At 52.2% G+C, this 27,190-nt stretch overlaps 2 protein-coding genes across 2 annotated transcripts; one reads left to right on the plus strand and one right to left on the minus strand.

Moving 5' to 3' along the window:
• Positions 1–1,166: 1,166 nt before the first annotated feature.
• NAPSA (napsin A aspartic peptidase) lies at positions 1,167–9,350 on the minus strand. The gene is made up of 9 exons (XM_054588778.1): positions 9,244–9,350; positions 5,899–6,043; positions 5,693–5,816; positions 5,437–5,555; positions 4,930–5,129; positions 3,766–3,888; positions 3,455–3,599; positions 1,965–2,063; positions 1,167–1,767 (listed from the first exon to the last, which is right to left on the minus strand). Exons 1-9 carry the CDS (start codon positions 9,327–9,329, stop codon positions 1,510–1,512), a joined length of 1,299 nt encoding a protein of 432 aa, XP_054444753.1. The 5' UTR covers positions 9,330–9,350; the 3' UTR covers positions 1,167–1,509.
• Positions 9,351–19,485: 10,135 nt separating this feature from the next.
• Positions 19,486–26,115, plus strand: NR1H2 (nuclear receptor subfamily 1 group H member 2). The gene is made up of 10 exons (XM_054588769.1): positions 19,486–19,579; positions 19,705–19,838; positions 20,416–20,477; positions 20,568–20,699; positions 21,008–21,298; positions 21,380–21,651; positions 21,845–22,024; positions 22,679–22,778; positions 24,967–25,175; positions 25,541–26,115. The coding sequence occupies exons 3-10, from the start codon at positions 20,435–20,437 to the stop codon at positions 25,685–25,687; spliced, it is 1,374 nt and encodes a 457-aa protein (XP_054444744.1). The 5' UTR covers positions 19,486–19,579; positions 19,705–19,838; positions 20,416–20,434; the 3' UTR covers positions 25,688–26,115.
• The last annotated feature ends 1,075 nt before the right edge of the window (positions 26,116–27,190 follow it).

The following is a 27,190-nucleotide window of genomic DNA, read 5'->3' on the forward strand; positions in this document are numbered from 1 at the left end:
CACGGGATCAAGTTACCAAATCAGCGGTTTTTTGCAAAGGTCAGGTGTGGGAGAAAGTGCGGGCGGGCGGGGTGGCTGAGGGGGGGCTGGTTAGGACAGAGTATGGAATGAGACCCTGGATGAGGGACCATGGGAGGTGGAAGGAGGTGGCAGCAGGGAGTAATAGGATGGTCCAGACTCCATCAGGCCCTGGAAAGTGGGATGCCATCACTCCCTCATGGCTGTCCCCAGGTCCCACCAGGGTATGTGGAGGACTGTGGGCCTGGGTTCTACACCCATGCAGGGGCGGGGGGGGGGGGGCGCTTCTGGAGACATAATGAGGGCTAAGGTTATGGGACACCCTGCCCAGCAGACAGACCAGGGCAAGTGGACTCGATTTTTGGCGACTGATACCGGGAGCGTGGAGGCCAGTGTCCACTTCTTTAAATCATGTCCCCACCCCTTCTCCTTCCCAATCTATCCCTTCCCATGTATTCGAGGCACAAAATTCCTGAAAGCTCCTCATTCCCACCTCTGTCATCCTCAGCGCCCCATCCGAACTCTCACTCCCCCATTCCCCAAGGCCCTAGAACTGGGGACCTTTCCCTTCCTGACTTCTAGGATCTTCTTCCTCCGCACCACTCCTGTCAGTTCCAAATTCAGGAAAGAGTGTCTCGCGGACACTAAAGCTCAAAATGTGGGAATTCTGCTCACTATCTCGGTCCCCCGAGGCTCTCCAAACACCTTGGCCCCCAAAGATCGTTAGTGAGGGGGGAAGCTCTCCACTGTAATCTTTGAGTCCCCATCTCCTGAGTCCCCCGCCCCCACAACTGGGATTTAGGCTGTCTTTCCGCTGCGGTCCCCTGACACTTCTACCCCTACCCTGTACTCACCCCTAGTCGAAGCGGGGCGGGGATGGGGAAAATCCCGGGCTGGCGAAGGGGGGAGGGGTGGCCCAGCTCTGGGCAGCAAAAGGCTGCGGAAGGGGGAGTGACATCATCGCCGGAGGAGGGGCAGCACCGCTCCCCCCAACCCGGGGGCTTCAAGCCCCGCCTTTATGACGGACCCAAGTGTCCCGGACCCGAGAAGAGAATGGAGGGACAGGAGATGAGGTCTGCGGGGATGATATCACCTCCCGTTAGAACGAGAATTGGAAAACCCTTTACGATTTCAGCCAACCGCCACTGCCACCTGTCGCTGCTGTCGCGACCTGTCGCCTCCCACCTTGGGTCTGTGCCCGCCACCAGCCTGCCGTGAACACGACGTGGACTACAATGTCCGTGATGCTCCGCGGGCCGGGTGCCTTTGACGAGAGGCAGTGCGGAGTAGGGCTTCATGGGATTCGTAGTATAGGACACCCACACCAGTGTGAGCCCTGAAGGAGAGATACCATTATCCTTTTCCTTAACTACAGAGATCCGGACACTAGTTTTTCTCTCCAAAAACAACCCATGTAAAAAGAAAAGAGAATCTACTCAGGTAGGTTCAATGGAAATCGCGAATTTTTACTGAGTAGCGGGGCCTCGACTATCATCCGGTGCGCATGCGTCTAACCACGGCTTCAAACGGAGAACTGCGTCTGCGCGGATCCACCCGTCGCTGTCCGACAGCAGGAGGACGAGCGCGCGCCAGACCCACTCGGGCACCTTCTTTCAGGTTCCCGCGGTCGAAGACCGCCACATAGTTCCGCAGGAAGACATCGCCGAGGATCCAGAAGGGCCCTTCAGGCGGAGGTATATCCAGACCCTCGAAGCCAGACAAGCAGAAGCGGACGCCACCCAGAGTCATCTGCAAGGTGACAAGCCGGGCCACTGGGTGTCACGCCCACGAAGTTCGCTTCTTCCCTGGAGCCAAAGCTTCGCCCAGCCCACAACCCCGGGCACAAAAATTGTTTCTGTGGCCTCTGCTCGGTCCTTGTGAGTCTGAGTTCTCACTCCCAGCCCCACTTACCGCGCCACTCTGACGTCTTTATGAGAGCTGCTTACCTGGACGACGTAGTCCTGGGCCGTGAGGTTAAACCACACCCCCCCAAGGTTAAAGAAGATGGGAGGGAGCGTTGAGATTTTCGAGCACGGGATCCAGTGCTGAGGGAGAAGAGAAAGGAGTGGACGTGAGGGACTCCCGCTCTGCTCCAATTCTTTGTGCGGCTCCCCAGTGCCATACCTCACCGGGTAGCTAGTGGTCAGAGCCTTGTGTGTCTGGCCCTGCTGCCCTCTCTAGCCCTCACATCTCGCCTTTCACCCTGTATAATTGTCGCCACTTCCCTTTGGCTCCCATTTGATCAGACCATTTCCTCTAATTGTAGATCAAAAACTGGTGGCTCGTTTTGGGGAGTATAATTTGTCTCACACTGAGTCTAAAGTTTTTAAAATTCATTACCAGCTATGTGCCATGGTGGTATAGGTTGTATCCTGTGGCGTCTGCTGCTGTGCAGCCTTATACGAGTTACTTAACCTCTCTCTGCCTCAGTTTCCTGTCTGAAAAAGTAGATGATAATACTTCATAGGGATGTTGTGTGAGAAAGAAATGTGTTAGCGTGGGGAAAGGGCTGACACATAGTAGGTGCTGTTATTATTTACAGACAAATGGCTTTCAAATAATCTTTTCAGTTTCATCCAACACACCAGAAGATCTGCCTGTCTGCACAAGAAGCTATAGTTGCCTGGAGCTGAGTAGCTGAAAGCTGCCTTTTAAGACTGATGGGGTGTGTGCTCTCCAGGTTACCTCAATCCCCACCACTCCCAAGGTCCTAGCGATACAGTGGAAGGCCGCTATTAATAACCCAGGAAGTTTATCTTCCTGAAAACCAATAGTCATGACCTTGTTGGGAAGGCAAGGAGTGGTGAGAACAGGGTTGCGTTAGAGAGTGTACAACACTCTGGACAGGGAAGGTGGTAACGGCATCAAAGCATCGTTGAAGCACCTTAAATGGATAATGGCTGCAACCCTCACAACCCACCTAAGAGGCGAGTATTAGTAACCCTGTTTTAGAGATTAGGAAACTGAGGCCAAGGAATGTTAAGTGCCTTGTCCGACATAGCCAGCCAGTAAATGGCAGAGCTGGATTCCAACCTGGCAACCCACGGCCATAACCACTGATCTGCCTGGTTCCTGTGGCTCATTACAGGCCTACTTACATACGTCTTGGGCATTTGACTTAGAAGCCCAGGAACGGAGTTTACTCCACTTTCTGAGGGGCGCTAAAGAGCACAGCAATGGAGTCACAGAAATTCAGACCCGGAAGGACCCTGCGTCGTCATCTCCTCCCATCCACTGTGTCACTCAGTGTAGACACTTGGGGGGTGTCCTTGCTTCCTCCCACTTCCCCGAGCTGCTCACAAGGTCCAGTGCCTTCTGCCCTAGAATACCTCCTGGCCACCCAGTTCCCACCCTCGGACCCCAGCATCCTGCCCAGGTTCTGCCATTAAATCCCCATCAGCCTCCGCAGCGTATCCCCACCAGACACGGTCCTCACCTCCCCTGCCAATAAGGGAAATCCCCCGACGGCTTTATGCAGGGCCCGGATCTCCTCGGTGGGTCCCGTGATGAGAGATGTGCCTGTGTCCAGAATGGCAGCACAGCCCTGGGCACAGAGAGTCAGTCCTGTGCCCACCTTCACACTGATTTAGAAGGGAGCAGTCGTTAGAAGCAGTGTCCTAGGAGTCCAGGTCCCCAGCCCCTCCTCCCTGAGACCCAGGAGCTTAGGCCCCCAGTGCCCTTCCGGCCAGGACACTGGACATAAGTCTCCGGCCCACTCCTGCCGACCTAGGCGTCCAGGTCCCTCACCGCTCCATGTGGATCTGCCAATAGGCAGGGACCGTGACTGGCACGTAGGTGAGGGGCGGGATGTAGTGTGCTGGGTCCGAGCCACCCAGGACGAGCTCTCCTCCATCAACCACGGCAGGGTCCCTGCAGAGATAGAATGCTGTCAGTGTCACCAGAGTTTGTCCTCTCAGCTCTGGGAGTGGCCAAGGAAGAGGCTTCCTACCCATGGGTCGGTTTCTCGATGGGGCAGTGAGATGCAGGCAGGGCCTAGGTGTTGGGACTGGAAGCGAGGCAAGAAGCGCAAAGAAATGCAGCTTTTCTTGGTGGAGATTAGGGTTTTATGGTTTGGGGGGCTTGTGGGAGTGGGACTTCCTCGTTTGGCTGTGGAAGGTAGGACTTTGGTGGGTAAATTTTTAAAGAGTTCACTTGAGCCAAAACTGATGAGTAGGCCAGAGAGCAAGATCTCAGATGTTCCTTCTGGGGAGAAGTTTAGGTGGAGCACTGGGGTTTCTGACTTGGCTCTGGAAGGTGTGATTGTGTAGGAGTGGGGGCGGCCTCCCAGTGGATGGGGAGACTTTTTGAAGTGCATGTCTTGCAGTTCAGAGGCCACAGGCTTCGTGGCTTCGCTGAGAGTGGTGGGAATAGGGGGGATCTACTATGAGGTGGGTGGGGCTTCCTGAGTAGGCTGGACACCAGAAGAACTGAATGGGCACTGACTTCCTGCCTGTGGGGCATGGGCCTCAGGAGGGGTGGCGGTGGGACTTGCCGAACCTAAAGCTGAGCTTCCTAAAAGGTGAGTGGATCTTGGATTAAAATGGGCAACTCCCGACTTCTGGTGTTTTCTCAAGTGGAACTTGGGCTTTCTTTATAGCAAAGAGGGATTCTTGATGAGCATTTGATGGGGTACAGCATGGAATTCCCTGATCTGAGTTGGAAACAGAATTTTTAAACTGATGGTGGTGAGCTTCTTTAGTATACCCGAAGGTGTTGTTTAGTGAGAGGGACTTATAATAGGGTTCAGGTGTTTCTTATATTGGGTAGGTGAACTTCCTGTGTTGGGTGGGTGATTTCCTAAATAGAGAGGCGCTTGATGACTTCCTGAATGGAGGGTGGGACTTCCTGAAGGCTGGCAGAGCTTCCTCCTTGGGGCTAGGAGTCAGGGGAAGGCAGACCATCCCCCACTACCTGTTGAGGTAGAAGGAGAAGACAGGCTTATCCAGTAGACCTTGGTCCACCAGAGCATCCAGTGGGGGCCGAACTCCATCCACCGCCAGAATGGGGAAGCCGAGGCCCAGTATCCCATCAGGGACGGCAAACGTGAAGACCAGGCTGGGCTCCCACAAAGCCTCCCCAAAAATCACTGATGCGCCCTTGATTCCTCCAATCTATGGGAAGATTCAAACGGGGTCAGTTACTTCTGGTAGGACAGTTCCTACATGTCATTGAGAGGTCCCCAACCAAGGCCTGAATCCCAGGACTGGAGACATCTGGAAACAGCTCCCACTGCCTAGGAAGCGTCCCCTCTCCATTAGGGATGCCAGCCCCCTTCCCCAGGAAACCCGCCTCCACGCATGGGAAGCTCTGCCCATTGGCCCAGGGCGCTCAGCCTCCTCAAGCCCCTTCCTAAGCCAGATCATTTGAGACATTGGGGTTCTCCCAGGGGTTAGCCTTCCTGGGTCAGAGGTCACCCACAGTCAGCTTGTCCTCGCTCAGGATGCCGCTGAGCCGCCCAGTTCCATATTGAATGGCAAACCTCGTCCCATTGGGCTTGAAGGTGCTGGAGGCTTTGGAGTCGAAGCGATGGTGGAACCCTAGGTCAGAAGGTCAGGGAGCTGTCACTGGGGGAGCAGAGTCTCCCTTGGGCACCTCAGAGTCGCTTGGGAAGCTAAGGTCTAGCCACCCTCCCCCTTCAGCCCCTCACGGCCTTACTGTCCCCATGAAAGCTCACAGCAGGGCGGACTGAAGAAGAGGCATCTCTTGGACGGGACCCAGAGATTGGAGGAGCCAGTGTCAAAGACGACAGAGAAGTTTTGAGGGGGTGTCCCCAGCCCAATTGTCCCATAATACTGGGCCTGATATCAAAAAAAGGAGAGAGTGAATGAAGAGCTTAATTTAAGGGCCAGAGGACGGGGGCTTTGTGGGGCTGTCACTCACGTTCATGAAGTTGGAGATAGGCACAAAGGTGGAATTGCCCCCAGGGGATGGGGTCCCCAACCTGAGCGGCTCTTTTGGGTTCCCCCATCTCCTCAGTGGGTTCAGGGTCCTGCTTCCCGTGTAGACCTCTCGGCGAAGCGGGATCCTGTGGAGAAGAGAATACTGACAGCTCAGGGCCACCTTCCTCTGGACCCTCTATCACAGTCTTTCCCAAAGAGAACATCATGACAAAGCAAACATCCTCGTGGCCCTACATGCAGGACCAGTCGTTACGAGAAGCCTTAAATGACGGCCTTCCAGGAAGCCCCACAAACACCTACCAGACCATGGTGACAAATTTCCCCAAGACTCTACAGGAGCAAACCAACTGAGACAGACCTTCCCCGAAAGCTTTCAGGAAGAGACCTTCCAAATAGCCCAGGGAACGGGTACTTGCAGTTTTCCAAAGACCCTCACATAAAGGTAGCCTTTGCAAAAAGCTTTAGTTCGTGAAGTTGGAGACTATATTCCCCATCATGGGGATGAAATAGAATCACCAAGTCCTAATTTCATACACTAAAATACAGTCCAGATATATCAGAGACTAATGGGAAATGTAAAATTGTCAGAGCACTGGAAGGACGGAAGATGTTGAACTAACCCTGGGAAGAGGACGGCTTTCCTAAGCGCGATACCGAGGTCAGAAACGTTGGGAATATTGATGAGTGTAACTCAGATTGTAAACCTCTGTGCTCCTTCCCCCCAACACAGAACACTGTCAATAAGGGTAAAGGACAAAAAAAAAAAAAAATCTAGGGGAAATAATAACAAGCTATATGTCAAAGAGTTAATATCTTATATGAGAAGAGCTGCTACAAAGCAATAAGACAATCCGGTGTTGGGAGGCAGTCTCCCATTTTTGCAGAGGCAAGGACTGCCTTTGCGCAGACTGGCTTGTCTCGGTTTTTGTTCAGTGAAGAGGCTTGAAGGAGAGAGTCCTCCCCACCCCTCAGCACCCTGTCCAAAGGGGAGGTAGGTTTATGATCCATTATAAAAAATTCATTACCCTGGCTGGTGTGGCTCAGTGGGTTGCATGCCAGACTGCAAACCAAAAGGTCGCTTGTTCGATTCCTAGTCAGGGCCCATGTCTGCATTGTGGACCATGTCCCCAGTTGGAGGTGTGCAAGAGACAACCAATCAATGTTTCTCGCCCTGTCTTTCTCCATCCCTACCCCTCTGTCTAGAAATGAATAAATAAAATTTAAAAAGAAAAGCTCCCTAATCCTAGGGTTCCTCTCCTGTAATGCATATGCAGCTATCACTTGGCTCTCTTCACTTCACCCTGTGGATACTGGGGCTCAAAAATCTGGCACAAACACTGATGTTCTGGGTACTGCTGCTATTGGGAGTAACGAACTGTCTTTTGTCTATGACTTGGGAGTCTTCTGTCTTCTACAGGCAGCCATGAAGCTATAACAAGCTCCCTTCACAGTTCTTGACATTCAGTAGGGAAACAGGCAAAGGCCATAAGCAGGTAATTTGCAAAAGAAGTATAAACAGCTTGTAATACACAGAAAGCTGTTCAACCCCAATAGTCATTAACCCCCCCCCTCCAAAAAAAGGACAAGCATGAGAAACCCCTTCTCTCTATGCAGATCGGCAAAGAACTACAAATATTCACTGTTGGCTAAGGGGTGTAGATGGATACAAACTTTCTGGAGTGTGGCTTGGTAACACATCATGGTCCTTAAAGTTAACACACCTTGTATTCCAACTCAATTTCAGTTCTAGAGATTTCATCTACACGAGATCATGGGACAAGTATGCAAAGACGTCCTATGAGGATGTGTCTAATTTTGAGAACTGGAAACCACCACTGAGTACAGCTCTGCCCTGCTAGGGAGCATGTATAAAATGGAAGCCAAGCAAACGCTAAAAAGGAGAAAGCTCTACGTCAGTGGTTCTGAAACGGGGGCGTAAAGTGGAATCACTCAGAGCAGGGGTTGGGGGATGGCAGGCTGATTTCTAAAGGCTTCCCAGGCCGGCTGCCTCTGTTGCTGCCCCTCAATCCTGTCAGCAGAGCATGAAAGCAGCCCTAGAAAACATGTCCAAGAATTGCAAAAACAGGTGCCAGGCTGGCCCTGGCCAGGTAGGTCAGTGCGTTAGAGCGTCCTGCCAATACACCAAGGTTGTGGGTTCAATCCCTAGTCAGGGCACATAGCAGAATCAACTAATGAATGCATAAATAAGTAGAATAACAAATCGCTCTCATTTCCTCTCTGAAAATCAATAAATTTTAAAAATTAGATAAGAAGAAAAACAGGTGGCAGGCTGGATTTAGCTTAGTTTCTGATGGATAGATCTGAGGCCTGAGAATTTGCCTTTCTTTTTGTTTTTAAGATTTTACTTTTAGAAAGAGGGGAGGAAGGGAGAAAGAGAGGGAGAGAAACATTGACTACCTCTTGCCCGCAACCCAGCCATGTGCTCTGACAGGAAATGGAACCAGTGACCTTTAGGTTTGTAGGCTGCCACTCAATCCACTGAGCCACACCAGCCAGGGCAAATTTGCACTTCGAAGGAGTTCCTGGGGCCCTGCATTGCTGTAACTCCTGAGGGGCTTTTTGCAGACCTGGGAAATAACCGCCACGGTATTTTAGGTTACGCACGCAGGTCAGCAAACCTCATGTGCAGCGATAGTTTTTAACCTGTCTGCAGTCACTCTTTGGAGCCCTGACTCCCACTCTCAGCTCTGCCCCCTCCCCTCCACCACTCGTCTTTGAGAGGCTCAGGAATGTGAAGTGGGGACGACCATTCCTGGAAGACTGTGCCCCCTTCCCCCATCTTCAGAGTTCCAGCCCATCCAGAGAGGAGAGGACAGGAAGGCAGAGGTTGGGGGAGGCACGGGCCAGGTGAGGGGAGCGGCCCTGGGGTGCGTCCCCAAAGCTGGGCTGACTGAGACCTAAACAGTTTGGAAGATGCGCATCTGGGGGAGCCTCAGTTTATATGTCACAGACCTGAGTCTCCAAGATCTGTTGGAATGTCCCATGTCTGGAGACCCCAGTACCAGATCATCAGAGCTCAGGCGGGGGCCCCCTGGGTCCTCCCAATCATATAGGGAGAGGAGGGGGAGTGGTCCCCAATCAAGGGTTTGGGGGCTGGAGGATCTTCGACTAAAAGGGCTGCGGTCTAGAAGTTAGCAGGGTGACCTCAGGGCTGAGGACCCAGTTTGGAGTCCCCAAAGCGAAGAGATAGCAGCCATGGGTCCTGGGGCGCCAGGGTGGACAGTCAATGAGCTGGGAGCCCCGGACTGGAAGGGCAAGAAGGGGAGAGTGGGTCCCAGACTAGGGGGGTGGGGGTCCCCAGTACCGGATCAGCGTGGCCCCGGCGGTCTGCACGGTCAACAGCAGCGGCGGCGGCAGCAGCAGCAGCAGCAGCAGAGGTGGCGGAGACATCTCTAGGCACCCGGGTGAGGACCCAGGCGTCCTGCAGCTCCGTTTTCTATCCGCCCCCCGCCCCCACCCCTGCCCGCCCCCCGAGGCGCCGCCCTGTTCACCGCCTACCTCCGTGTCTCTAAGGGGACCGCGACCTGAACTCTTTTGGTGTGTGACACTGGCGGAAGCGAGTGGTATTTTTGAGCGGATGCGCGGAGTATTTTAGAGCGTTGCAGAAGTATTACCCCGTGTCACTGTCGCGCTCCACTCCCAACCTCAGCGCTGGCGATGGCGGGGGTCTCCTGCGCCCCAAGCCCCCATGTTTCAGCCTGTGTCGCTTTTACTTATAACTTCCACTTCCTTTTTTCTCGGACTCATTAACCACAAGAGTTTCTTGAGTGAAGGGATGGGCGGGTTGGTGCAAGGGCTGCGGGGAGGGAGAGCGCGCCAGGCTACACGCCCTCCTTCCGGTATTAAGTGGCACCTGGAGAATGTCAGGGCCCCCACTCCGTGTTTTTTTTTTTTTTTTGGGAAAACACTGAACCGCAAATAAAAATCGCCCATAGCCCCACCACCACGGAAATAGCACAGCTCTGGGTGGGGAGCTCAGTTGGCTAGATAATCGGCTCCATGAGCCAAGGTTGCAGGTTTGATCCCCTGTCAGGGCACATACAAAAATCAACCGATGATGCATAAATAAGTGGAACAACAAATCCATCTCTCTCCCCTCCCCTTCCTGTAAAATTGATAAATAAAAATTTAAAATAAAGAAAAAGCATAAAAATAATCCTCCGTGATTCTGTTGCCAAGCCTGCTCCCTTTATTCCCCGAGGAAGCTTCTCAAAAATTAACGGGCATCAGAAAACCTGGTTAAAATGCAGATTCCTGGGCACGACTCTCAGAGATTCTGATTCCAAAGGCCTGAGATCAAGCCCAAGAATCTGCATTCTTCAACAAACCCGCTGATCCAGGGTCCACAAGCATTTGTGAGAAAATTTGTTCAATCCTTTTGGTTTTCTGGCTTAGATTTTCATATCAATATCAGCAGGCACTTTTATTTAAGACAAGACATTGATCAGCAGCTTTTTTTTTTTTTCATTTAACCATATACCTTGGGCTTCTAAAAAAAATAACACATAACTTCCATGTAGTAAAATGTGTAAGTCTTAAGTGCACAACAGTGTGGTTTCATACTTTTCTCAAGCGTATAACAAAGTTGGAAGAATTCTACCCTGAACCCCATTACTCACCACCTAGACTCTGCAATTAACACATTGTGCTGGATTTTCTTCATTACACATCTGTTCGGTTGTCTGTCCCTCCATCCATCAAGCAACCCATCTGTTTTCATTACATATATTTCAAGTAAGTTGCTAACATCACATTCTTCACTCGTTAACACCTGAGCATTCATATGATCAGCTTAATGGATTTGTATGTGTATACATTAGTAACCACCGTCCAGAATAGATATAAAACATTTCCAGCTCCCCAGAAGGTTCTCTGTCACTGTCTCCCAGTGTCCCCCAAAGGTGACTAACACTCTGATGTCTATGGCCACAGGTTAGTTTTGCTTGTTCTTGAATGTCACATAAAATGAATCACATGAATTCTTTGGTGTCCAGTTTATTGTATGTCATAAGTCTAAGATGTTTTGTGGGGTTTTTTGTTTTGTTTTGTTTTATGGTATTTTGTTATAGCAGCCCAAACAGAGTAAAACACTGTCTGATTCCATTCATTGTAAGTTCAAGAGCAAACAAAACGGATCTATAGTTGTAGAATCTGGAACAGTAGTGGTCCTTCAGGAAGGGTATCGACTAGGAAGGGGCACAAGGGAGTCTTCAGAGTCACTCTGAGTCATGGTTCCATGGGTGCATACATTGTAAAAATTCATCGAGCTGTACATTTAAGATTTCACATTTTACTTTATGTAAGCCTTACTTCAGGAAAAGATTTTAAAATAACCATAGAGATGACTGCCAGAAAAACAATCAAGTGCTTACGTTATTTCAGCTCTGTAAATGCTACTCCCATTTACAAGAATTGGAAAGGCCTAGAGAAAAGTAGACTTGGGAGGATGTACTAGTCAGCTAATGCTGAGTAACAAATCACCCCAAAACCAAGGCGTGTAAGACAGGAATAATCATTTATTATCTTTTGTGAGCTCTGAGTTAGAAATTTGGAAACACCTTGGCCACAGGGTTGCAGACAGATATCATGAGGTTGTCATCATCGGAGGGTGTCGCTAAGGCTGGAGGGTCTGCTTCCAAGATGGTTGGGGCCCCAACTCTTGAACTTGGGTTTTTGTTCAGGATGATGTAGCAGGTAAGTCTCTTAGGTGGGCCCTGGAGGAAAGGGATCTTCAAGGATGGAGTTCCAAGGGCAGGGGGAGTCCCAGGCAGAAGGGTAGGTCTAAGATCCCCAAGTTTTAGGAGGTTTCCTCAGCAGTACCACGGGGAAGGGTGGATATTCGGGGAAGTCCTAAAGGAACAGAGGCCCAAGGGTTGCACAAACAATGGTGCAAGAGAGGGAGGAAATATTGCACGATGGGAAGTTTTGAGTAGGGAGAGGAGAAGGGAGTCCACGCCTGACTGGAGGGGTTGGCCTCTGATGGCTTGTCCAGGCATGGCCTTGGGAGGGGCAGCAGTGCCTGGGTCCCTCTGCAGATGGGCCGGAGTGTCCCTGGGGTAAGCACAGACGAGCTTCCTTCTGATAGTTTCTGTTTCTTTCAGCAAAAGAAGAAGTGAGAGTGAAAAGGGGAAGGCATGCTAGAGGTTCAGAGAGAGAAAGTGAAAAAACAACTGTTTAAAAATTTATTTTATTTTAGTCTTTATTTTTTCAGTGTTTTTTTAAGTTCAATCTTCATTGTATTTTTTCCACGGCCATTTAGTGCCCTCACACACCGTCTCCAGCAGTCACCTCACTGTTGTCCGTGTCCCTGGGTCCTTTTCCGCTTGTGCTAAATCCCTCCGCCCCCTGGCCCGCCCCCAGCTGTCATCTGCTCTCCATCTATGAGTCTGTCTCTGTTTTGCTTGTTTTGAGTTTGTTCATTAGATTCCACATATAAAAAATGATTCTTAGAGCCCTAATCAGTGTGTCTCAGTGGTTTGGGAGTTGTCCCAGAACCGAAAGATCACCAGTTCCCTTCCCAGTCAGGGCACATGCCTGGGTTGCGGGTTCAGTCCCGGGGGCACGTTCGAGAGGCAGCCGATTGATGTATCTCTTGCACTTCGATGTCTCTCTCCCTCTTTTTCTCCCTCCCTTACCCTCTCTCTGAAAATAAATAAATAAATACAATTTATTTAAAAAATGATTTCTGAGAGACTGGAGAAGAAAACTGTGGATTGGTTCCGAGTGTCCACTTGATTTTCGCAGTCCCACATCGGAAGTGCTTCCCCTCACAAGCTCTGCTGGGTGAGAACAGGCACAGCGAAGGCAGAGGTTCATTTTCACCAGCGACCGAGGGAGAAAGAGCAAGGGAGTTAACGTTATGTGCAGAAGGACAGGGTTACGGTGGTCGACCACAGAATCTATGCTTCTGAAGAAGGAAGAGAGGCCCTGGCTCGTGTGGCTCAGTGAATTGAGTGCCGGCCTGCGAACCAAAGGGTCACCTGCCTCTTCAGATTCCCAGTCGGGGCACAGGCCTGGGTTGCAGGCCAGGTCCCTAGGAGTGGGTGTGTGAGAGGCAACCACACAGTGATGTTTCTCTCCCTCTCTCTCTCCCCTCCCTTCCCCTCTCTGAAAATAAGAAAATAAAATCTTTATAAAAAAAGAAAGAAAAAGAAGAAGTAAGAGAGGACATGAGAGAAGGTGAAGAAAAGAGAAAAAATGAATTGGATCAAAAGATAAGAGGTGCCAATGGCATTACAGAATTGAAAGGCCTGCCCTGGCCGGCGTAGCTCAGTTGGTTAGAGCATGGTCCCCAAATGCCAAGGCTATGGGTTCCTTCCCCAGTCAGGGCACATACAAGGATCATCCAATGAATACATAAATAAGTGGAACAACAAATCTTTCTCCCTCTCTCCCTCCCTCTCCCTCCCTCCCTCTCCCTCTCAACATCTCTCTCTCTCAATCCCTTCTTCCCTCTCAAATCACTAAGTAAATAAAAACTTAATTTAAAAAAAGAACTGAAAGCCCTCACGTGATTTGGTCCCACGCCCTCTCTGTTGTCACCTCTTCCCTCTCGGCCTGGCTCACTCCGATTTAGCCACGTCGGACTCGTTGCTAGTCCTCAGCCGCCCAGACAGGCCCCTGCCTCGGACCTTCGCACAGGTTGTCCTGCTTAAGTGCTTTCCCTCCTGAATATTTCCGCTCTCCTTTACTCTGGTCTACTTTTTAAAGGATTTATTTATTTATTTATTTATTTCGGTACTAATAGGGAGAGGGGAAAGGGAGGGAGAAAGAGTAGGAGAAGCATCGTTGGTTGCTTCTTGCAGGCCCCCAGCTGGGGACCTGGCTTGCAACCCAGGCATGTGTCCTGTCCTGAATTGAACCGAAGACCTTTCTTTCGGGTTGCAGGACGACATCCAACCCACTGAGCCACACCAGTCAGGGTTACCCTGGTCTATTTTTCTTGTTGTTGTTGTTGTTTAAAGCTATTTTTTCATAGACTCAAGGCTTTCTAACGTTTTATTGACTCTACGTTGTCGTCGATTGTAAGCCATGGGCATGTTAGAGTCCGTGGTAGCGCCTACACTGGTACTTTACTTACTACCTTTGCTGCCTGTTCCCCATTAGAATCTAATCCCCACCGGGGCAGAGATCTTGGTCGGCTCCACGTGCCCGTGTTCCCAGCGCCTAGGACGGTGCCTGGCGTCTAATAAGTGCTGGACAAATACTTGTAACAACCCACTCTGAGCACCAGCGGGGGCCTTCCCTGACCCAGCCGGCACCGAGCCGGTTTCCCTGGCGGGCCTTTCACCACATCTTCCCCTCCTCTGTCTCAACATTTGTAATACTCCCATCTTTTTTTTAACTTACTGATTTGAGAAACATTGATTTATGTTTATTTACGCGTTCCACTTATTTACGTATTCATTGGCCGCTTCTTGTACGTGTTCTAATTAGAGACCGAACGCGCAACCTTGGCTCTCAGGCCAGCGCTCTAATCAACTGAAGTACCGCACCTGGGCGAAGCACTCACCTGGATCTTTCAGAATCCACCCGCCCAGCCTGCAGGTTCCCAAATGGCCACATGGTGGTGCTGTGGGCCTATTTTCCAGCCAAGATTAGTTCTTAGGGAGCAGATCCCTCCACCCTTGTCTTTGTTCTTTTTTTTTCTTTTGAGTCCTAGTTTATGACTTATTCAAACTTTATTGAACCATATTCCTTACAGCTAGAAATGTGAAGATTTGTGATTATTCTCTATTGAGTACAGGGAAAATATTTTCCAATAGCTTATTTTACATGAATTCTGATAATACAGTTACATTAGCTTTTCACGTAAATTTCAACAAAAATTTTCTTAAAATCTTTTAAAAATCAGTATAGTCGCTATAAAACTGCTTGACTCTACACTTAAAATTTTTATATTTGCAATAATGTTTGACAAGCTTTCTTATAACAAAGAACCAGTCTCTTAATTCAACATAATTTCCTGCCATTCAACAAGTGTTTTTCTTTCTTTCTTTGAAATATTTTATTTATTCATTTCTAGAGACGGGGGGAAAAAGGGAGAAAGAGGTGGAGAGAAACATTGATCAGCTGCCTCTCGTACACACCTGGATGAGGGACCAAACCCATGCCCTATGGCATGTGGCCTGACCAAAAATCTTGTGGGTGCCCTGACCAAGAATATTCATGTGGCTCAATCCACTGAGCCACACCAACCAGGGCACTAGATTTTTTTCAATCCACTATTTTATTTAAGAGAGGGATTATTGTTCATATTTTATGGGGAAAGAACTATCATGCAGTGGCGTGGGGTGAGGTGCGACAGCCCTCTTAAACTTGGTGGGGATTTGAGTTCAGGTCTTGAGCTCCAGACAAATCGGAGGAGTCTGCCCAGATGCCTTGCTTTCCCTGAAGCAGCCTATTACTCTTGTTCCCAATTCCATTGGCCAGAACTCCATCACGTGGTCTCACTTAGCTACAAGGGAGTCTGGGAAGTGTAGTCCACTTGCAGTCACCAAGGACAAGGGGTGGTTTTTTTGTGAATGCTCAGCCAGTGTTGGATATGTCTGGCCCAGAGGGCCTCCTGACACAATCTCCATCCCTCTAGGATCTTATTGCCTACCCTTCTCTCCACCTCACTCAGCTGTAGGCACCCTGGCCTCCTTGTTGCTTTTTAAACATGCCAAAATTATTCATATCTAGTGTCATTGATAACCTGACTAAAACTTGGCCACAGTTTTGGAAAAATCAGAGCACCTACAGCGCTGCCTGAGGCATGTTTGTTGATGATACAACACTTCTGTGTCAGACTGCACTGTGCTTTCAAAGTCACAGTAATTCTAGATTTTAAAGTAAGATCTGACTGCCATATTGTATCTCTTGTGTACCTATGTTGAAGTGCCTATCATTTTCTTACACATTTCATTTATTTCTCCTTTGTATTGCAGTTGGTAAAGTAAAATGATATTTTGTTGTCGGGGACATAGTTAAGCTCTATTATCCCTGGATTTCACTTCAGAATAGTAAAAGTAGTATTATGCATTACAAATTATTTGTGATAGAAAAGAGGTAGAATTGGCTATCAGGGATGTGCATATTATAACCACAATGAGCCCTGGCTGGTATGGCTCAGCTGATAGAGTGCTGGCTTGTGAACCAAAAGGTTGCCAGTTCGATTCCCAGTCAGGACTCATGCCTGGGTTAGGGGCCAGGTCTCCAGTTGGGGGCGTTAGAGAGGCAACCACGCATTGATGTTTCTCCCCCTCTCTTTCTCTGTCCCTTTCTCTAAAAATAAATTTTTTAAAAGAAAAGAACCCCCCACCCAAATCACACACAATGAGGTATCATTTCACACCCACCAGCATGGCTATAATAAAAAAGACAGATAATAACAAGGTTGGTAAGGGCTTAGAGAGGTTGAAATCCTCATATATTGCTGGTAGGAATATAAAATCATGTATGCAGTCTGGCAATCCTCAAAGTTAAAAATGGAGCCACCATATAAATGACCCAGCAGTTCCACTCCTAGGTATATGCCCAAGAGAAATGGAAACACATATCTGCACAGAAACTTGTCTTCGTTCATAGCAGTACTGTATGCAGAAATAGAAACAACTCAAATGTCCATTAACTGATGAATGGATAAATACAATGTGGCCTATCCAGACAGTGGAGTTAGTATTCAGACCCAACAAAAATGAAGGACTAACATATGTACAATATAAACGAACCTTGAAAACACAATGCTACGTGAAAGAAGGCAGATACTGAAGGACATATAGTATAGTCTAAGATTCCATTTGTAGGAAGTGGAATTTGCCAGGATAAAAAATCCTTAGAGGCGGAAAGTAGATTAATGGTCACCTAGAGCTCAGGATGGGGTAACTGAGGGTGACAGTGGGTATGGGGTTTCTTTTTGGGTGGCGACCAAAATGTTATAAATTATGGTGGTGATTGCAACAATTCCATCAAATTAGGTTCGGATAACGAAACTGACTGGATGCTTAGATACGCCAGGCACTGCCCTTCCTGGATCTCCACTCCCTTCCTCACACCAGGAAGGGCCAGGGCCCGCCTGGAGCGTGTGGGCTGCTGGCTTTGTGCAGGGAAGACCTCGTGACACGAGCCCAGGCGATTTTGGGGGTGCACTTATTAAAGCTGGGAACGGCGAAACAAGCAAGGGGCCTAGGAGAGAAGGCGCGGCAGGAGAGAAGCATTATGGGAAAGTGAGCCAAGGTGGGGCTGCTGTCAGCTCACTGGAGAGTCAGAGAAAAAGGGGCCCTGGGGCCAGGTCCAGGGCTTAGCCTGGGACGAGCTGCCGCTGCCCATTGCTTCCCTGGTTGCAGTCTCATGGGGGGTCCCTTGGATTTTAGGAAATATACACCTGTGGGGGGAAGAATGATGGGGAAGGGAAAGGTGAGGGCACACTCCCAGGAGGCAGAGAGGGAGCTGGGTCCTCCATCTTGAAGGTTTTAAATGCTGGGAGTTCAGGGGAGGTCTTAGGAAAGGATCTCAATAGAATGTTCAGCAGGTTCTCCAGGTGTATCCTTTCAGGGTCCTGGTCTTCACTGATTGGTCGACATCAGGGCGGAGGTTCATTAGCCATGGCAGTAGGTCTCTGTGTTGCCTACTGGGTTTTGCTGCTTTTCTGGGCCCAGAGCTGAAAGACAACTGAGGCCCAGGGAGGGTCTTTCCTCTAGGGAGGAAAGATCGAGGCAGGGAGGTCTAAACGGCCTGACCAGAGATGTGCCAGGGAGGAAAGGCCCCCGGTGGCTGAGGTCGGCCTCTAGCTTTGCCTGTTGCTAGGCACCCAGGGCTTTCAGCTCTGGCGACCGTCTCCATCTGGCGGGAAATTGTTTTCCCAGTTTGTTCATCCCTCTGTCTCAGGTTCCCCACTCCACTTGCCAAGGAATTTTCCTAGCTTCCTACTATCCTGCCTCAATAAGGATTACAAATAATTTCCCCCATTTTACCAATAAATCATCTGAGACTGAGAGTGAGGCAACTTGCCCCAAAACTGCTGCGGGTTGCCTTCAGTCTATTTCAGCCCTTGGTAGTGAACAGTGAAAAACAACTTTAACATCTGCAAGAATACACATAGCTCCCACATACGGGGCTCCGTATTTGAGCCTGGCCCCGTTCATACTTTTTACTTCGTTTGATCATAATGACAGTGCCACACACTCTCGTTCCCAATTTATAGATGAAAAAAACTGAGGCACAAGGAGGGCAAATAACTTGGCTTAACATTGCACATCGCGAAAGTGGCGAACACCAGTTCGGCCACCCCCCAATGTCCACCTTAACCCCTCGTTTTAATGGTAACATCCTCAGATGAAAAATTCCATACCTTCAAGACCATGTTCCATACCTTCCATACCTTCAAGCTACAAAACTCATGGGTCATTCCCATGATTTTCCATACAAAATTCCATACCTTCAAGCTACAAAAATCATGGGTCATCATTCCCATTTTTGAAGAATGAACATATGATCAATATATTCATTTAGCCAAAAGTGTTTATTTTTTTCTATAAAAGACACATTTTTTCATTTTCCCCAATAACTTTAATATTGATTTGGGTATTTTGGGTATGTTGGCAAACCCCCCCTCCGTGGTATAACGTTGATTGTTCTCAATTAATGTCTCGATTTGATCTCTATCAAATTCAACTGGTCTACCCAACCATGGAGCCTCTTCCAGTGAGAAATCTTCAGCACGAAACTTCACAAACTGCTTTTGATGCATTTGGTCAGTCACAGCACCTTCTTCACGCACAGCACAAATCTTTTTTTTTTTTTTTTTGCATTTCTGTCGCGTTTTTACCTTTCTTGAAATAATGAAGTATACTATGCCAAAAAATTTTGCGTATTTTTCATCAATATTAAAATAACTACACAAAAATTCACCAATTTTGATAACTTTTTTAAGTGCACGCTGACATGACAGTTGTCACAATTCAAACAAAATTGTTTTGAATGAAGTTAAACACAAAGTGCTACTACAGCTCTATTACGGGGGGAAAACCAAGGGAACTTTTTGCCAGCCCAACAGATCTGATCATCAACTTCCGTCTTTTTCCCATTCAAATATTGTGAGTTTCCCTTAAAAGCTATTAGTTGTATCTTTTTGGTAGGGGAAGGCTACACTCTTTTCTTTAATTCTTCCTATCACCAAGTTACTTTTTAAATGTTTTTATTCTGGGTCTAGGTTTGTAATTAACTTATTTAAAACCAATAAGCAGCGCATCTACGAAACCAGAAAACAACCAAGAAGGGACAAACGTGCTTTAAGTCCGCCCTGTGCGAGAAGGAGCTATAGCTGGGAAGACTTATGCCAAGCAAATCTTTTGCCGGGAGCCCAGAGAAGCACGAGCGCCAGGAGGGAAGGTTTGGCACTGGCCACGTTGGACTGGACAGGTCCGGAACTCTTTTTGCTTGCCTCCGGCTAAGCTAACTGGGAGGGTCTACGACTTCCCGGCGGGGCAACCCATTCGGCTGGTCCTACGCGGACCGGAAGTCCGTCACCCCTGACTCCCCTCCCCTTTCTGGAAGTGACGCGCAGTGGGGTTGCCGGAAGAAGTGGCGAAGTTACTTTTGAGAGGACCGGAGCGGCATCGGCGTCCCAGGGTACCCAGAGGAGGAGAACGAGAAGCAGAGTAAGGGGACGGACGCCAGGTGCATCCGAGTGTGGGGAGACGCGGGAGGAGCCCCAAGCCCGGGGCTTCACGGAGTTCCCCGCGCACTTCTGCTCAGCCCCGTCTCTCCTCCCTCTTTTCCGCAGCTCGCGTCGCCCCCGGCTGTTTCCAGGGCAACGGGAGTAGGGGACCCCGCGAGAGACCGCCCACGAGACCCTCGCGCGCAGCCATGAGCCCCGCCCCCCACCGGAGTTCGGAGAGGGGCGGGACCTGGAGCGAGGTGTGGGGGCGGAGCATGATGGGAGGAGATGGGGCGGGATCTGGGGGGAAGGGTATAGATGGAGCGGGGCAAAGTGGTCGGAAGGCGCGTTAAGGGAGGAGTGAGGGGTGAGGGTGGAACCTGGATGGGACTGGGAGGGACGTAGGTGGAAAAATAGGGGCGGAGCATAATAGGAGGAGGCGGGGACAGCATCAGAGATGGGTTTGCTTCTTGAGTAGCGAGGGGATGGAGGGGGAGTAGGCGGGGTGAAACTTTGTGGGAAGGAGAAAGTGAGTGGGGAGCTGGATTGAAGTAGCAAGGGTAGCACCTGGAAAGAGGTGGGCGGAGCCTACGGAGTAGGGAATCGAGAGGAGAGTTTGGCTTGAAGCCTAGAGAAGGCTGTTGTGGAGTGAGGGTGCGAGTCCTTTTAAAATTGGAGCGGAGGCTTTGAATAGACTGGCAAGGGCTGGGGTTGGGTCTGTATGCTGGTGGGAGGAGTCTGGGAGCGATAGAAGAAAGGTGTTCCCCTCAAGACCTGTGGCTGACTCAACCTGAATCTCTGGCCTCACAAGCCTCTCAGTCCCCCTGTATTTTGCAGGCTGCTCCGTGACCCCACCATGTCCACCCCTTCCTCTAGTTCCCAGAATACCCCCTTGCCTGGTGAGTGACCCCCTCCCTTCCCAGCTCAGCCCAGCCCACTGCCCCATCACACACGTGTCAGGAGAAACTCACTGTATCTCCCTCTCCCAGGAAATGACCCCCCTCAGCCCAGCGCCCCCTCTTCCAAACCCCTTGTAAAGGAGGAGCGTCCTGAGCCGTGGCCTGGGGGTCCGGACCCCGATGTCCCAGGCACTGATGGGGCCGGCTCAGCCAGCAGCGTGGGTGAGATGGGGCCCAGAGACAGGGGCTGGGAGTTGGTATGGGAGGCTGAGGGAGGGATCTAAGAAGGGAGAAAGGTGAGAAATGAGCATAGGAGACTCTGATTTGTCGTTGATTTTTTTTCTTCTGTTCCTCAATACTAATTTTGATTCATTCTTTGGAGCTCGCTGATATACACATCTTCCCCTCTGAATCGCGATCTCCCCGGGTCACCCTCTGTATTCCGGCTCTTTGCCTGCGATTTCTCACGGGCATGTCTCGGGCTCGTTTCTCCCTCTGGCTCTCTCACGGCTTCTCTCCACCTACCCCAGTCATCCCAGACCCAGCAGAGGAGCCAGAGCGCAAGCGAAAGAAGGGCCCGGCTCCGAAAATGCTGGGCCACGAGCTGTGCCGTGTGTGCGGGGACAAGGCCTCTGGCTTCCACTACAATGTACTCAGCTGTGAAGGCTGCAAGGGCTTCTTCCGGCGCAGCGTGGTCCGAGGCGGGGCCGGGCGCTATGCCTGCCGGGGCGGTGGAACCTGCCAGATGGATGCCTTCATGCGACGCAAGTGCCAGCAATGCCGGCTACGCAAGTGCAAGGAGGCCGGGATGAGGGAGCAGTGTGAGTGCCGGGGAGGGCGCATTCCAGCCTGGCCACTGCCCAGCCCTGGGGCCTCTGCTGAGGCCTGCGTCTCCCCAACAGGCGTCCTCTCAGAAGAACAGATCCGGAAAAAGAAGATTCGGAAGCAGCAGCAGCAGCAGCAGCAGCAGCAGTCGCCCGTAGGGCCAGGAGTCAGCAGCAGCTCAGCCTCTGGGCCTGGGGCCTCCCCTGGAGGGTCCGACGGGGGTGGCCAGGCCTCTGGGGAAGGCGAGGGTGTCCAGTTAACAGCTGCTCAGGAACTAATGATCCAGCAGTTGGTGGCGGCCCAGCTGCAGTGCAACAAACGCTCCTTCTCTGACCAGCCCAAAGTCACGGTACTGTCCCTTTTGCAGCCTTGAGGGGGCAGAGGGCCTGGCATGGAAAGGGAGCGGCTCCAGAGGGCAGGGGCTCGGAGCGGGGGGGCCTCCCAGGGTGCAGGCTTTGCCTCCGGGTGCCCCCGTGGCCTTGGGTTCTTGGGAGGAGTCCTAAGAATAGCTGCTGCCCCCCCCCCCCCGCCCTGTGTCCCAGCCCTGGCCTCTGGGCGCAGACCCGCAGTCCCGCGATGCCCGCCAGCAGCGTTTTGCCCACTTCACGGAGCTGGCCATCATCTCAGTCCAGGAGATTGTGGACTTTGCCAAGCAGGTGCCCGGCTTCCTGCAGCTGGGCCGCGAGGACCAGATCGCCCTCCTGAAAGCGTCTACCATTGAGGTAACAACCAGCCTGCCTGTCTTCAGCACGACCCTTCCCCCGCCTTCCAGGAACCCAAGAGAGAAGCCCTAAGACGGATGCTAAGAGACGCAGTGGCAGTGACGAGCGAGACCCCTTGGCCCTCACCTTTGTGGGAATGATACTCTATGGGAGAATGTCAAAGTACTCAACAAATAATCAGAAGTTCCCATGGGCCAAAGAGAGAAAGAAAACTGGCCGAGGCTGAGAATAATTGAGGATTGGGCTGCAGGGACACACTTGTAGAGAATGTGCCGAAAAGGCTATTCAGAGGTTGACTCTTGAACCAAAACGATGGTAACAAATAAGGACCAAGTCCCTAGTGTGCGCTAGGCTCCATTCCAAGTGCGGGGCGTATGACAATGAACAAAACAGATGGAAATCCCTTCCCCTGTGCCTCCAAACAACCCGGGGAGAGTGTTCTGAGTGGAAGGCGCTGTGCGTGCTGAAACTGGAGGAGGGGGAAGAGAGCGCAGAGTGTCCAGCGTGCAGACCGCAGGCTGCTGTAGCTGAGGGAACTAGGGAGTGAGGGGAGCAGAGGGAACACGAGTGATCCGGTGAGATCAGTCCCCCATTCAGGCCAGGAGAGGAGGGACCCCTCACACCCCTGCCCACCCCTCTCCCCACTGCCCTCAGATCATGCTGCTGGAGACGGCCAGACGCTACAATCATGAGACAGAGTGCATCACGTTCCTGAAGGACTTCACCTACAGCAAGGACGACTTCCACCGCGCAGGTACAGCCGGGAGCGGGCGGAGGGCGGGGCGGGGGGCGGGGCCCTACTCCCTGGGAGACGGTGGGCTGCTTCAAGGGTGCCCGAGTCTCCATTCACCTCTAACGTGGGGCGAGGGTTGAGCCGCCCTTGCAGTAAGCTCAGAGCATATTTATTGGGTGCTGACTCTGCACAGTAGGGCGCCATGCGACATGGGACAGAGGGGTCTCGGTGGGAATTAAGAAACTCCGTTCTCCCACACCTGGTCTCCCCTGAGGGAAGCTAGATCTCAATCCATTGCGAAGTGCGCGACCTACCCAGCTGTGCAGGGCCACCCTAACCCCTGCCCCGCAGGAGCACTTCACTGGGGGTGTGACGCAGGTGGGGGCTGCCGAAGGAAGTGCAGGTGAGCCGAGGCCCGAGGTGCTCGGGGCTCAGGGCAGCGCCTAGGCAAAGGGAGGTGGGGAGTAGCGCGGCCCCCCCAGGCCTGCGTGCTCAGCCCTCGCTTGGCCTCTGCTGTCTCAGTGCGTCCTGCTCTCTCCCTCGGGCACCTTTCTGCACTCCCCGATGCCTCCTTCCAGCTCCCTCTTCCCTTCCTCCAACCCCTGGCCCTCCCCAACACCCAGGACTGTCCCCATAACCCTTTCAGTGCAAGCTCATCAGGGGAGCACAGGGGCGGGGGAGAGTGTTCCTGGGCCGGGGGGTGGGGGGGCGTGCGGTGTGTGCAGAGGCCCGAGATGGAGAAGAGCTGGACGGTTTTAAGGAACTACAAGGAAGCCCAGGCGGCAGGCGCGCAGAGATAAGGCTGGAGAAAAGGCTGGGGTCCCATTACATGCCCCCCCGTCCTCTGCCACTGCCACGGGCCAGGCCCCAGTTGTCTCCCCAGAACACTGCAGGGGGCCCTCACCGATCTCCCACCTCCCCCCTGCGCGGTGTGTCTGCTCACATAGCAGGATCCTGTGAACACCCCAGTCGGCTCACCTCCCCGTGCTCAGAGCCCTCCGTGGCTCCCAGCTCCCCGGGAGAAGAGTACCAGGGACCCTCGCTCACCCTGCTCCAGCCACACCGGGCCCCTCCCTCTTATCTGAGACCACCGAATGTGCTCCGGCCTCAAAGTTTTTGTACTTGCTGGTCCCTTCACCTGAACTAGGGTGACCGGCTCATCCTGGCTTGCCTGGTTCCTTCCCTGTTTTGTTTTTTTAAGATCTTATTTGTTTTTAGAGAAAGGAAAGGAGGGAGAAAGAGAGGGAGAAAAACCTCAGTATGTGGTTGCCTTTCACACCCCCGCCCACTGGGGACGTGGCCAGCAACCCAGGCCTGTGCCCTGACTGGGAATTGAACCGGTGACCCTTTGGTTCGCAGGCCGGTGCTCAATCCCCTGAGCCACACCAGCCAGGGCGTCCTTCCCAGTTTTAACATGGACTGTCTCGTGGCCCGGAAGGCTACCCAGGCCTGGGCAGAACAGATAGTAGTACCCTACCTGGGACACGGACATCCTCATGCCTCACTCCCTCCCCTCCTTCAGTCCTTGCTCAGAGGTCACCCTACAGCGAGGCCTTCCTACAGTGTCACCCTCCAGTGACCACCTCATCTAAGGTGCTGACGTGGTTCTCAGCAGTCCCTATTTCTCTTCCCCGTGTTCCCTTCATCTACAAACCTCACCATTATCTCACAAGCTGCACAGGTTATGTATTTTTTCTATTACCTGTTCCCTCACCCCCAAATGTAAGTTCCACAGAGCACAGACTTTGTCTTGTAAGTGGTTCAACCTGAGGCCTGGCACGTGGTGGTACCCAGTGAAGTTTGATGAATGAAGGAATGAGTCACTGCTAAGAATGAGTTTGGGTTCTATCCTGAGAGCAATGGAAGCAGCCACAGGGGGTGACACAATGTGACTTAGGTGTAAAAATCTTTCCTTTTCCTGAGCAGAGGTACCGAGAAGCCAGGAAGAAGCGAAGGTGGTGATAGGGTAGAAAATACTGAATAAATGGTCGCTATCATTACTCATTCCCTCGCTCAGGCAAGATTTATGGCGCACCCACCCCGTGCCAGGCACTTGTATCAAAGGCAGTGGGGACACAGAGGGGAGCAGAAGTGACCGGAACACTACAACGGCGGCTGTTTTCCCCACCCCACTGGGCAGTATCAGGGTCCGGGCGTGGGGGCCCGTTTCGGGTGGGCGTGTTTATGAGGTGGGCCCCCGACCCTGCAGGCCTGCAGGTGGAGTTCATCAACCCCATCTTCGAGTTCTCACGGGCCATGCGGCGGCTGGGCCTGGACGACGCCGAGTACGCCCTGCTCATCGCCATCAACATCTTCTCTGCCGATCGGCCCAACGTGCAGGAGCCGAGCCGCGTGGAGGCCCTGCAGCAGCCCTACGTGGAGGCGCTGCTCTCCTACACACGCATCAAGAGGCCGCAGGTACCAGAGCGTGGCCCCCGCTGGCAGAACAGACACATCCCTGCCGTCCTGGGGTGGGGGGGACAGAAAGTCCAGGCCCACGTGGCGTCAGCCTGGGGCTGGGGTTGTGCATCCTTGTCCAACCCTGGCTTGTCTGACCCCCGGCCCCCCTGGTGGCACTCTGAGCTCTGGCCGGTGTCCTCTTCACGGAGCCTGTCCTCGGGGTCACGTGCCCTCACCACGGAGCTGTCGCTAGCCTCTGCCCACACTGACTCCCCTGGCTCATCCTGGGGAGGGGGGCCCCCAGTAGTCCTGGCGGGCTGCCCAGAGCCTCACAGAGCAGGGCCTGGCCAGCGCCCACCTCTCCCCCCCGCCGCCCCCCGCAGGACCAGCTGCGGTTCCCTCGCATGCTGATGAAGCTTGTGAGCCTGCGCACACTGAGCTCCGTGCACTCGGAGCAGGTCTTCGCCCTGCGGCTCCAGGACAAGAAGCTTCCGCCTCTGCTGTCTGAGATCTGGGATGTCCACGAGTGAAGGGCCTGGCCACCCTGCCCCACAGCCCTGCACTCTCCAGCAAATGGACATGGTCACCCCTTCCTCCTCCTGGGGTGGGAAGGAGCGGGGCCTGGGGTCCCACCTTCCGGCTTGGCGCACAGGCCCGGGCCCTGCCAGCCCTTCGCCCTCAGGAGAAGCCCTGGTCAGGGTCCAGGAAGCTTCGTCCCTGCCCACTGAGTCTTCCTGGGAGGTGTGGATGGGTCACAGGTCCTGACCTCTGACCTCTCCAAGCACTCCCAGCTGCCCTCCCCGCCCAGCTTACACCTCAAGCCCACTGCGCAATGCACCTTGTACAGAAGGAGAGGAGGGCCCATGGCTCTCTTCCCACAGCCTGAAGAGACCACAGGCCCCCCCCCCCTCTGCTCCTTTTATTTAATAAAAACTAAAAAAAACCACACACACAAAAACAGGAAAATAAAATATGAATAGAAACCTGCCCTAAGCCAGAGTGAATCCGAGTTGGACAGGAAATGGACCGCCAGGGTGTCCGTCTACACTGGCCCCCGGAGCAGGTGCTAGGCGAGTGGGGGGTGGGGGTGGGGGGATTCACAGTGACCAGGCACCGGAGTTTGGGGTCCCAGAGAGGCCCCTGATGGTCTCAGGGTCACCTCCCTGTACAAGGCAACTTGGAGTCAGCTCATAAAAGACAAGGAGAATTTAAGTGATCAAGAGACTGGAGCCTTCACTCAGTCAACAAATACTTGCTGAAGCCACTTGTGGCTGTTCTAGGAACCCACATGTCATATGACAAGTATGTGTGGAGCACTTACTATATGTTAAATACAATTTTAGGCACTGGAAACGTCAGTGAATAAGACAAAGTCCCTCCTCAGAGGTGGTTGTAAGTCAGGGCTGACAGTCTGGGGGACATACGGGGACAGCTAGAATGTAAGGGCATAGGGGCTTTAATGGGAGCAGCAAGTAGAAGGGTGGGCGCTGGAGGGGAGGTCAGGCAAGGCTTCAGAAAGATCATGTCCTAGCTGAGACCTAAACTGTGAGAAGAGGAACCTGCGCCTCCAAGTTAAAGGGCACGTGAGGGATGTGGAAGGCGAGAGGCCCCGGTTAGCTCAAATGAGGAGGACCATGGAGTTCTCTTAATTCCTCCTTCCGGTTTGCCAGGCCCCCAGGGGACAGGGAAGTGAGGAGGATGGACGTCCTGGCCGCAGGTGAAGGGGGTTTTGCTTGGAGAGATGGGCTGGGTACTGAAAGGTGTGTTTTTATAGAACGGAGAAGGGGAGGGCAGAAATTACAGTAGTTACAAAGAGCAGGGCGCCGCACAGGTGTGCCCACCCCGCTCTAAGTCTAGTTTACAGATGGGGAAACTGAGGCCGTGAGACGAGAGAACAGACCAGGCTGGGACTTGCGCGCGTATAGCCCAGCCTTTGCACGAAGGGCAGACGTCAGGCTGCCGGTGGTAGGATGGACACGATGTTCAAGTGGCCCTCTGGCAGTGGCCTCAGGCAGCAGGCGGCTGCCGGGGGC

This window comes from Pteronotus mesoamericanus, unplaced genomic scaffold (assembly GCF_021234165.1).
Source record: "Pteronotus mesoamericanus isolate MK-2021 breed Mesoamerican mustached bat unplaced genomic scaffold, CSHL_Meso_final scaffold_137, whole genome shotgun sequence".
NCBI classification, from domain to species: domain Eukaryota; kingdom Metazoa; phylum Chordata; class Mammalia; order Chiroptera; family Mormoopidae; genus Pteronotus; species Pteronotus mesoamericanus.